The sequence below is a fragment of the Dipodomys merriami genome, unplaced genomic scaffold (genome assembly GCF_024711535.1).
Source record: "Dipodomys merriami isolate MVZ:Mamm:240054 unplaced genomic scaffold, mDipMer1.0.p SCAF_19, whole genome shotgun sequence".
Lineage (NCBI taxonomy): Eukaryota > Metazoa > Chordata > Mammalia > Rodentia > Heteromyidae > Dipodomys > Dipodomys merriami.
In genome coordinates, this window is record NW_027203270.1 from 3,964,582 (window position 1) to 3,977,198 (window position 12,617).

Below are 12,617 nucleotides of genomic sequence, written 5' to 3' on the forward strand. Positions count from 1 at the left end.
AATAGTAAACATAGACAAAAATCATTATGATATAAATTATAATTATTACTACTGACTATTGCTATTAGCCATTTACCAGTTTCCAGTTACATGGCTTATACTTATACTTTTGTTATTTTCATTTTTACAAATGAGGAAACAGGGGCTCCAAAAAGTTAAGTAAGTATGTCCATGGCCACACAGAAAAGAGGGGAATTCAGATTTTGATTTTTCTAATACCAAAAGCTTTCTTCCTATTCATTATGTTTTATTGCTTCTAACAGGCAGACTATATCTTTATACTGACTTTGGATAAACTCTTTTTGTGTGTGTATTTGTCAGTACTGGGGCTTGAACTCAGGACCTCTCATACTTTTCTGCCAGTGCTGGCTTTGAATTTTGATCCTTAGATCAAATTTGATCCTTAGATCACTTTTGATCCTGAGTAGCATAAGCCACTGGGGCCCAACTCTTTGGAAGTTCTTCATGACATAGGACCTTACATATGACCATGTTTTCATGGACAACAGTACTGTCAAAGAAGAAAAGTTTGCAATTCCATGAATTATATTTTGCTTACACTTTAATGATAAAACTAATATTACAGCAGACAAGTTGTAGCTTAATTAAAAGTCATTTACTCCCTGCCCCTGATAAAAGTATGATTAAGTGTCATAATAATGTCAGTATTTCACATTCCTAAGCAGGAAGCCAAGGTCAACTGAGATTCATCCATCAACACTATGGGCAAAGGCTATTATTTTCACTTAGAAATAATCCACAGGAAAAATTAATGAAGATAACTAATGTGGCAATTATTATCTACTGAGCGGGAGGAAATAAGTATAACAACAGGCACCAGAGTTCTTAGGGAGCTGACTATCTTTGTGACATTGTTTTGGTTGGAGAAGGTGAGGCCTCAGGATATCAAAAAGTACAAGTGAAATCTGACTCCTGTGCCTAATACAACAAAAGAATGCAGCAAGCAGGCCATAATGTCTAGAAATGAGGAAGGCTGGTTGTGGGTAAAGTGACATTTTAAAAAGGGATAGCTACTTAAAAGTTGTGTCTGTAATCCTAGCTAATGAGGAGGCTGAAATCTTAAGACTAAAGCCAGCCAGGGCAGAAAAGTTCCTGAGGCTAATCTCCAATTAACCAGCAAACAAGCTGGAAATGGAGACTGGCTCAAGTAGTAGAGCAAAAAAGCCACGTGTGAAAGACTCTGAATTCAAGCCCCAGTGTCCACACACACACACACACACACTTACACACTTACTTGGAGTATTTTAATTTAAACCCTTCCTACCTACACAAGTCTTCAGAAAATATGCTACATCTACAAATGTCTAAGCACAAATGCTTAGGGGAGGAAAAGCATGAAAGACAGGGACAAAGGTCTGCCAGTGAGATAGCACATAACAGACAGAACAGCTCTAGGGGGGTGAAATAGGGACACGTTTGAATTATACAGGAATAAAAGGCTAAAAATAAAAGCTACTGTGAGTCCTGGAAATTCTCACACATCTTAAAAAGGCATTTTCGGTGTAGAATAAGATTAGTTAAGTCAACTCTATCTAAATCTATTATACATATATTTACAAATTGAGAAGTTAAAAATATCCCAACCCTTCAACTCTGTCTTCTCAGGTAAGCAGCATTCCATATATTAGTTTCCTCCTATACAACTTGACTTTTTTCCTTATTTTTCCTTAGTGGGGGGACTAGGCCAGATATAAGGTACTGCAACTTGCTTAGTCACTTCACACACTTAAATGTTCACTTATTGTACCAATATCACAACATATCAAGCTACTTTATTTTTATGATTGCAGTTTTGGGTTTTTTTTTGTCGGTTGTGGGGCTTGAACTCTGGGCCTGAGCCCTGTCCCTGAGCTCTTCAGCTCAAGGTGAGTGCACTACCATTTTGAGCCACTGCACCACAGTTTTCTGATGGTTAGTTGGAGATAAGAGTCTTGTGGACTCTCCTGCCCAGGCTGGCTTTGAACCTTGGATCCTCTAATCTCAGCCTCCTGAGTAGCAGCTAGGATTACAGGTGTGAGCCACCAGCGCCCAGTGGTTGCAGTTTTTCATTGTGTGATTTTGTCATTATTTTGTTTCTAGTTGTCAGGTATTTATGCCTTTTTTAGTTTTCTTGCTATGATAGGTTATGATGAACTTTTGAATAACTCTAGGAATATGTTTATTTCTGTAAGAGAGATTTTTAGTCGTGTTCACTTATTCATTCCATCATTCATCTGTGCCATACCAGGACTTAAACTCAGGGCCTGGGTGCTGTCCCTAAGCTCTTTTTGCTCCATACTAGTGCTCTACCATTTGAGCCACAGCTCTACTTCTGGCTTTTTTTTTTTTTTTTTGGTAGTATAGTGGAGAGATTCACAGACTTTGCTGCCTAGGCAGGCTTCAAACCACTACCTTCAGACCTCAGTCTCCTGCTAGAATTACAAGCATCAGACACCAACACCAGGTTTAGGATTAGTGTTCTTGATTCAAAGGACATGAACATTTTATTCATTGATAATGTCAAGTTGTCCTTTAAAGGACTATGGAAATTGATATTGCAGTTACAGTGTATAAGAGGTTCCTTAGTTTTGGCATTTAGATTGGCAAAAAAATAGTTGATTTTTAATTTCTCTACTTAATAAAGAGACTGGATAAAGGGATTAATGCTCAGTACCATAAAAAAAAAATCACACTATGTTCAATATTTCTTGATACAATCAGCAAAGCCCTGAAAGAAGAGATGAACTCAAACTTGAGGTACACACTTGCCATTAAGGAGTAATCAAACTTTTCCAAAGTATTCTTTTTTTTTTTTGGTGATAAGTATCAAGTACCTCTTTTAAGAATATCTGAACTTGTATAATAACTGTTTGTTCCTAAAGATTTTCTTCTCTAAATATGAAAGCTTGTAAGAAAGAAATCCAAAGCAAAACATCTATATGCAAGGGATGGAAGCTGGTGACACCTTCCCTTATACAAAAACAACCAGCCTTCTATGCCTTGATATACAAATCCAGAGAAAATCAAACACAACTGTCATTAAGGTGAAAAAAATGGAGAGCAGAATGAGAAAGAAGAGGAGGACAAAACAAATGGAAGAGGAAAAGCAACCAGAAGAATTGAAAGAAAAGTGAAAAGGAGGTATCCCAAGAAAACATCAGTCAGCAAGTCCCTTATGGAAACTCTTTGCCCCATTACCTATCATTCTCATCTGAATTTAACACCACAGATTAGAGAGAAATCAAGGATTCTGTTAAAAAAAAAAAGGAATACAATAACTTTCCAAGCAGAAGCATAACAATAGAGGAACAAGAATCCGATATAATGATATAATTTTGGAAGTCATTAAGATCATTATAAACTTTTTTTTTTGAGATAGCCTTGCTACTATGTAGCACAAATTGACCAGATTCTGCAGCCCTTGTTTTCCTAGTGCTGAGATTACAGTCATATCCCTGGGTTCCAGTAATCACTTCTTTTTTTAATATTCAGTGTCAACATTCTAAATAGCACTAGACTTACATCAAATTTTTATATATTGATTATATAGGAATATTTTAGTTTATCATACAAAAATCTAACAGGTAGCACATGCAGTAAGCAAGCATTCCAGAAGAGACATTGCTTGGCTATAGAAGGCAGAGCTAGGACATGTACTGCAGAGATTCAGGTGGCCACTACATTTGAGTCCACACAACGCTTTAATTATCTCACTTGAAGATGAAGCAGAATACCATGCACTAGTTATCAGTCTCGGGGCTCAGAACACTGAGTACTAATAACCAGTTCCAGGGGAGAATGCACATTACCAAGATCATCACTATGCCAACCAGTAGGAATGTGAGTCCCCTGCATCTCAGCGAGAGTCTCTAGAAACTCCAACAGTCAAGCACTGGATGGAGCAATACTTACTACTATAAAGAAGTTACAAAACAGCCTTCAGTGTGCACTGCTCCACCCCCTCATGGCTGGTGGTTGTCCCTCCTCCCCCCCACACAACTAGCTTACTATAATTAATTATGTGAGCTGTCTGGGTGGCTTGTGATGCACATTTAAAACACAGGAGCTTGCATTTAGTTTGTCACAGGGAAAGATATTCCCACCCAAGGTGACAGGTCTAGGTGTGCTGTATGCAGCAATTTATCTTTAGGTAAAGGAAAGTTCCAGGCCCAAGGCCTATTCTTTGACCAGGAAGGTCCTAAATGTCTAAGCCTAGCTTTGCATTCTCAAGTCTCAACTTTAAAAGCTATCTGTTTTCAATTGAAACTTGGGAAATATCTTAGCCTCTATCAATTGGTGCTAATTTGTAGTGCTTATTTCCTTCAATGTCCTGGGCTGGCCGGCACCATGACTCTCCTATTTACACTCCCTTCTATATCTGGGATGACAGACATATGCCACCATGCCAAGCTTTTGCTATTGGGATGATTTCTCATGAACTTTTTTGCCTGAACCAGCTTAAAACAGTAATCTCCTCAATCTCAGCCTCCTCAGTAGCTGGGATGACTAGGATACACCACTCTGCCAAGCTATTTGTTGAAATGGATGCTTGAGACCTTTTTTGCCTTTTTGGCCTTGAACCGTCTCCCAAATTTCTGCCTTCTAAGTAACTAAGATTATAAGCATGAACTACTAGTACCTAGCCTAAAATTTATTTATTTGTGTGTTTGTTTGTTGTTGCCAGTCCAGGGGCTTGAACTCTGGGCCTGGGCACTGTCCTTGAACATCTTTTTGCTCAAGACTGGTGCTCTACCACTTGAGACACAGCACCACTTCCAGCTCTGTGCCTAGACTTTCCTGCCCAGGATGGCTTGGAATTGTAATCCTCAGATCTCAGTCCCTTGAGTAGCTAAGATTACAGCCACTGGCATCTGGCCTAATTTTTTGTTTGTTTATTTGTTTTTTTGGTCAGTCATAGAGCTTGAACCTGGGCCTGGGCATTGTCCCTGCACTCTTCAGCTCAAGGCGAGCGCTCTACCGTTTGAGCCACAGCGCCACTTCTGGTTTTCTGATGGTTTACTGAAGATAAGAGTCTTACGAGCCGGGCGCTGGTGGCTCACGCCTGTAATCCTAGCTACTCAGGAGGCTGAGATCTGAGGATCGCGGTTCAAAGCCAGCCCGGGCAGGAGAGACCGTGAGACTCCTATCTCCAATAAACCACCAGAAAACCGGAAGTGGCGCTGTAGCTCAAGTGGTAGAGCGCTCACCTTGAGCTGAAGAGCTGAGGGACAGTGCCCAGGCCCAGAGTTCAAGCCCCACGACCGACCAAAAAAAAAAAAAAAAAAAGAGTCTTACGGACTTTCCTGCTCAGGCTGGCTTTGAACCGTGATCCTCAGACCTCAGCCTCCTGAGTAGCTAGGATTACAGGCGTGAGCCACTGGTGCCCAGCCTTGGACTAATTTTTTTTATACATTAAAATGATCATTAGGGCTGGGAAGGAGGCTCAGTAGTAGAGTGCTTGCCTTGCATGCATGAGGCCCTGTGTTCGATTCTTCAGCAACACATAAGCAGAAAAAGTCAGAAGTGACGCTGTGGCTCAAGTGGTAGAGGGCTAACCTTGAGCTAAAGAGATGAAGGACAGCGCCCAGGCCCAGAGTTCAGGCCCACAAGTGACAACACCCCCCCCCAAAAAAAAACAATAAAATGATCGTTAGATCTGGCTGACAAATATCTTGTAGGCATCTGTATTCATAAAATTTGAGAATATTAAAACTGTCCACTGCAGACTTCAATGACTTGATTTTTAGAACATATAGGAAACATGTTTTAGGAACTAGAGCAGTGGCTCAAGGGGCAAAGGCACCAGTCTTCAACAAAAAGCTAAGAGAGAGCACAAGGCCCATAGTTCAAGCTTCGGTATGCATACCTGTTTTAGCCAGGTGTGATGCTCATTTGAGGAAGATCATGAAATATAGGGCTAAAGTTACAGTGTTACTAAAAGAACAGTCTGATAGAATCCCACAGAATATAATCCTATATTTATCTTCAATGTCCAGATAAATTGTCATTCATATATTAATTCTAAACTATTCTATTTCTAGTATTCTATAGCTATAAATTCTAGAGCTTGATCATTCTTACCAGGAGACTTTCCTTGTTGTGAGTTGCTTCTTCGCTCTCTGTATCTGGCTGGAGTAGATAAACCTGTGTCTTTACTAGGCTTGCTAGTAGGCCCCATTTCTGAAATGAGGAATCCCATCTGTTCTGAAGGCAAGATATTCTCAGATGGATTGGTCTGGCATTTTACACTGGCATCCACCTAAAATATTAAACCTATTTATTATTCTGAGATTTCCCTCATACATCTACCACAGTTAGTCAGAAGAATTCTATCATAGGAACATGATCCAGCAAATGTGGTTTTTAAAAAATCCTCATGCATGGTAACATCCTTTGATTTTGTTATTTTTTTGTTTAAAAACAGTACATTTCCTCATTCTCAAACCACAGAAATGAATATATAACTAAAACAGTAGCTTAAGATCAAAAGAAAATTTCACCATAAAGTATAATGGTTTTAATTTACAAAAGTAAGATATTTAAACATAATTGGTTAAGACCATTATCTGTTCTATCAGGCTCGCCCTCTAGTTGGTGATAATTGGATGAACATAAACATAATACTTGGATTGTATAAATAAGCATGGATACTTGATTCTACCAATTTCCTATTCTTTGTCTTAAAGAAGCTGTCAATATGTCAATATTGTATAAGCTTCAGTCCCCATAAAGTCAGTATCTATCTTGTTTATAAAGTATCTTTCCTTGGTTACTAAGCATTCTTTGAGATGTTACAATATCTTTGTCAAAGTAGCCAACGTGTGTGTGTGTGTGTGTGTGTGTGTGTGTGTGTGTGTGTGTGTGCGCGTGCGTGCGTGCGCACCCAGCACCACCACCAAACAAACATATAAAACAAACAAAAAAAAAAAACCTCAAGCCGGGCGCCGGTGGCTCATGCCTGTAATCCTCCCTACTCAGGAGGCTGAGATCTGAGGATCAAGGTTCAAAGCCAACCTGGGCAGGAAAGTCCGTGAGACTCTTACCTCCAATAAACCACTAGAAAACCAGAAGTGGTGCTGTGGCTCAAGCGGTAGAGCGCTCTCCTTGAGTTGAAGAGCGCAGGGACAGTGCCCAAGCCCAGAGTTCAAGCCTCGCGACACAAACAAACAAACAAACAAAAAACCCTCAAGACATTTAGATCTGAAGTTAGATTAAAAAAATAAAAACAGGGCTGGGAAGGTGGCTCAGTGGTAGAGCACTTACCTTGCATGTCTGAGGACCTGGGTTCGATTCCTCAGCACCACATAAGCAAAAAGAAAAAAGCCGGAAGTGGCACTGTGGCTCAAGTGGTAGAGCGCTAGCCTTGAGCTGAAGAGCTGAGGGACAGCGCCCAGGCCCAGAGTTCAGGCCCCACTACCGGACCCAAATAAAATAAAATAAAATAAAAATAAAAACAAACATCTCCCAGAGTTATCTTGGGAATCTCCAACAGTAAAGAAATTTTCATGTCCTATTCAAGAAAATAATCCGAAGTGAAAAAAAACATACAACAGTTTAAAATCCTAACAAAAGTTAAATTGGTGAAAAATAACTAATTTAATCTTACTATTTTCTTATGTTAACTCAGGTTACAAATGAATCAGAGACAATATTTTCTTTTTTTTTTTTTTTGCCGGTCATGAGGCCTGAACTCTGGGCCTGGGCGCTGTCCCTCAGCTCTTCAGTTCAAGGCTAGCGCTCTACCACTGGAGCCACAACATCACTTCCGGCTTTTTCTGCTTATGTGGTGCTGAGGAATCAAACCTAGGGCCTCATGCATGCAAGGCAAACACTCTACCACTGAGCCACCTTCCCAGCCCAGAGACAATATTTTCAACAGTTTTTTTGTTGTTTGTTTTTTTTGTCCGTCATGGGGCCTAAACTCTGAGCCTGGGTGCTGTCCCTCAGCTCTTCTGTTCAGGTAAGCACTCTACCACTTGAGCCACAGCGCCACTTCCGGCTTTTCTGCTTATGTGGTGCTGAGGAATCGAATCCAGGGCCTCATGCATATAAGGCAAGCACTCTACCACTGAGCCACTTTCCCAGCCCAAAATAACTAATTCATAAAGTTATTTTAGTTTGAGTGTACTTTTGATAGTTATTATTTAAAATCAAAATTTGTAATATTCGGTTCATAAAACTAACAGCAGTAAAGGAATAAACTTTTACCTTTAGCATATGCCCCTCAAATAAGAGTCCTTAGGAATGCAAGTAGTAATAAGAAATTTGAACACAGTATTGTCACTATTAGAATTCAGTGATGCTACAAGAAAGAAAAGACCCCCAACCTTATCCTTAAATTCCATCTAAAAATGGCTCAGAAAGTCCTCATGTTATCTGTTAAGCCATTCTTCTGGGAAGTGAAATGCTATCGCTGAGCTTACCTTATGTATCCAAATTAAGATAAAATAGTCCCAACAATTACTCTTTTTCTTTTTAAGTGAAAGTGGTAGGAAAGTTTATTACAAAAGGAATACTCTTTCCAATAGACTGAAAGCAGGTTGTCTCTAAAGTAGTGATTTTTACTCTGGCATTATTTTTTATTGAAATGTAGGAGGCTTGGATCATTAAATCTTTCCCAAGACCAACATTCAAGGGATGCTCTTAAACATGAACATAAACTTTGTATCACATTGCTTCTCTAGAGGTTCATTTTAGGCTGTAACATTAGTGGGAGAAATGGTAGGGCCAAGGCAACTTCTTTCTGAATCCTTTGTGAGGAACACTGGGACATGATCCTTTCGGAAAGCTGTGAATACGTATTGGAAACAGTGCACACCTATTAAACCCAAATAAAATCCAGGCAAGCTCTCCACTTGTTAAAGACAAGTTTTTAACAAGGAGTACAATGTACTTTGAGCTTTATGATCCTTTTGTTTTCCCTCTTACCTGGTGTGTGCTGAATGGAAGTCCTTCCTGCACAAATACTACAGAAGATGGAGATGGATTATGGCTTAGCTGCTCCTTCAGTTTCACATGAGCTTGTTGCACAGCTGCAGAATCCTGCATAGTGCTATTTTCCACAGGCTGAGGTGTGTGGATGGTATAGATGTACTCAGGTGACTGTGGTAAAGAGCAGGTAATGGCTTGTTCTGTTCCGACCACAAAAGATGTAATATCTGAGCCTACGGGAGTAAGTGGCTCCAGTTGGCTAGCCTGACTTGTGGAAGATGAATTGGTATTGTTTGAATTAGCTAGGATATGTTGGCTTCTGTTAGACTGAGACGTTGAGCACTGATTCTCAACAGGCTCCACCTTTACCATCTCTAATTTAGGGGACGAATGCAACTCATCTACTATCTGAAAGACAGCCTCTAGGTTTACTTCTGTCTTTTTATTTTCATCAGTAGCACTGCAAGGCCAGTTAGAAGGCAGAAATTCAACTGGATAGGAAGACTGCATTGGAGGATTCTGGAAAAAGAGAAAACAGGACTGTTTGGATAGAAATCAAATATAAGAATAAGGAGAATAGTGATAACATTTAGGTCATGAATGCTAAATATAAACACATCACATTTAAAGCTCTCACTAAGAAACCTGAATACGAATCTACATGTCAGCAGTGGTTGCTTTGAATGTACTGTCAAGTAATTTCTTTTTGTGCTGGTTCTGGAGCTTGAACTCAAGACTTGGGTGCTGTCACTTAGATTTTTCACTCTACTACTTGACTTTTCTGTCTGAGCTGGCTTCAAACCTTAAGATCCTTAGATTTTAGCTTCCTGAGTAGCTGGGATTATGAGCCATCAGTGTCTGGCAACTCTCAACATTTAGTATCTTCTATATGCCAGCCATTATGTTAAGTTTAATACTAGAGTGGACCACTATTTCTCATGGTTAAGTATGCATAATTAAAAGGCTACAATTTGCTGACAAAATGTCTATATATCAAATCATCCATAAAGGCAGATATATCACTTTTTTAGTTATCATATATTGTTAAAGAAATGACAAAAGGTGCTCACAAGTCCACCAATCCTTCTACAGAAGGAACAGACAATCTGTTCCAAATGATTGTCTGTTCCAAATGATCTGAGAAAAAACTGTATTCCTGGGATTGTGTGTGTGTGTGTGTGTGTGTGTGTGCGCGTGCACGCGCATGCACATGCATGCTCGAGTATACCAGTCCTGCAGCTTCAACTGGGGCCTGGGCACTGTCCCTGAAATTCTTTGCTCAAGGTTAGTGCTCTACCACTTGAAACAGACCTCTATGTACAGCTTTTTGGTGGTTAACTGGCAATAAGAGTCTCCAGACTTGGAGGAGAAAGGGGGGAGAATGTAGTTGTGGAGGTGGGAGGGAAGGGATGATAGGGGAAAAACAAAGGAGGAGGCAACAATGCTTGATAAGAAATGTACTTATTACCTTGCTCATGTGATTGTAACCCCTCTGTACAGTATTTTCACAATAAAAAACTTATTAAAAAAAACCTAAGATAAAAGGGGGAAATCATATTATAGAGGAATCTGACTAATCAGATTATAATCTGATTGTAATCACATGATATGACTTGATTATAATCATATTATAGAGGAATCTGATTGACTAATTTTTTTAAGTTGAAGATCATCAAAACAATAAAAAAAATCTTACACACACACACACAAAAAAGTCTCCAGACTTTCCTGCCTGGGTTGGCTTTGAACTCATATCTCAGCCTCCTAAGTGGCTAGGATTACAGGCAGGAGCCATTATCACCTAAGATATATTTTTTATGTATAGTGCTTTGCACAGAACAGACATTCAGTATGCTTGATCATCTCAGATGATGAAAATCCCAAAGAACTATGATTAACTAAAAATACAATAAATTGATATTGTCCAACATACTACACATCCTTTCAATGACTCTTAGGAGGTAAGTAGTGTGAATTCAAATAGTATAAGCAGTAAGCTATTATATATAGACAATAGTGTCATTTATTTAGTTTTTCTATATGCCTAGCATATGTAAAAAGCTTTACAGACATTTCATTTAATCCTCATAAGAGTCCTTTGAAATGTACATTTTTTTTTTTTTGCCAATGCCAGTCGAACTCTGGCCTTGAACTCTTGAACATTGGCTTTTTGCCAATGACTGGCACTCTAGCACTTGAGATATATCTCCAGTTAAGCTTTTTGCTGGCTAACTGGAAATAAGAATCTTGCAGACCTTTCTTTCGAAGCTGGCTTCAAACCTTGATCCTCAGATCTCAACTTCATGAGTAGTCAGGATTATAGGCAAGAGCCATTTGCACAAGGCTTTTGTTTTTTTGAGACAGGGTCTCACTAACCATGCTGGTCTTAAAACTCACAATCCTCACAACTGACAAAAAACAAAACAAAACAAAACTCACAATCCTTCCTCTACTTCCCAATTACAAGGATTAGGGTTACATATCACAAGTCCAGCTAAAACTAAGATGTAGAGAAACAATCATTTATCCAAAGTATATGAAATAACTGGTAGAGCCAGGTTTCAAGCTTAAGCTAGCCGACTCTCTAGCTGTTCTTAAGGATAGAATCTGAAATATTTTCTCTTTTTAAATTTTATGTCTGCTTGCATTTATTTCTGCAAAATGAACATGTACTTTTTTTTATTTTTCCCTTCTTTTGGTGGTACTGGGGTTTGAACTCAGGTCTTTGTGTTCACTAGGCAAGCATCCTATCACTTAAGCCACATTTCCAGCTTTTTGCTTTAGGTTGTTTTTCAGATAGTGTCTTTGTGATTTTTACCCTGGACCATGATCTTTCTATGCTTCCCTGATAGCTGAAATAACAGGTATGAACCACCCTATCCAACTTGTTAAATGGGGTTCTCCCTAATTTTTGCCCAGATGACTTCAGTATATAATCCTCCCCAATTTCTGCCTCTCAAGTAGTTGAAATTATAGGCATGAGGCACTTGCCCAGCCATGTGCAGTGTTTTTAAGAAATAAATCTTATTTTTAAAATTAAGTTTCAAATAGCCAGGCGCCAGTGACTTAGACCTGTAATCCTAGCTACTAAGGAGGTTGAGATCTGAGGAATGCGGTTCAAAGCCAGCCCAGGCAGGAAAGTCCATGAGACTCTTATCTCCAATAAACCACCAGATAACTATGAGTGGTACTGTGGCTCAAGGGGTAAAGAACTAGCCTTGAGCTGAAAAGCTGAGGGTCAGTGCCTAGGTCCAGAGTTCAAGCCCCAGGACTGACAAAATAAAAAGTTTCAAGTAATTTATTTAAAATTTGAAGATTAAATATATAAATACCATCAGAATACCTTTAGCATAATCCATGGGAGAGAGTGTCTGGATCTACACACAACATCTAATTTGTGGGATAGGGATGTTCCTTCAGTGAAGATGAGCATATTGGGTTATTATGCTTGATCACATTGACCATGAAAAATGTCCAGCTAATTCCATGGTCTGATTTCATACTCAGATACAATTCACACAATCCAATTATCTACTTCCTACATAAATTTTCTTTAAAAAAGCAAAACCTTGGGCTGGGAAGTTGGCTCAGTGGTAGAGCGCTTGCCTTGCATGCCTGAGGCCCTGGGTTCAATTCCTCAGCACCACATACGCAAAAAGAAAAAACCCAGAAGTGGCGCTGTGACT

General features: G+C 39.3%; 1 protein-coding gene across 1 annotated transcript in view; it reads right to left on the reverse strand.

Moving 5' to 3' along the window:
* The window catches only part of Hsf5 (heat shock transcription factor 5), a 43,392-nt gene that overhangs the window by 7,596 nt on the left and 23,179 nt on the right, over positions 1-12,617 (reverse strand). The window contains exons 4-5 of the mRNA XM_070027004.1: positions 8,929-9,450; positions 6,082-6,259 (exon numbers count right to left, since the gene is read on the reverse strand). Coding sequence (XP_069883105.1) covers positions 6,082-6,259; positions 8,929-9,450 — 700 coding nt within the window. The remainder of the gene's footprint in view (positions 1-6,081; positions 6,260-8,928; positions 9,451-12,617) is intronic.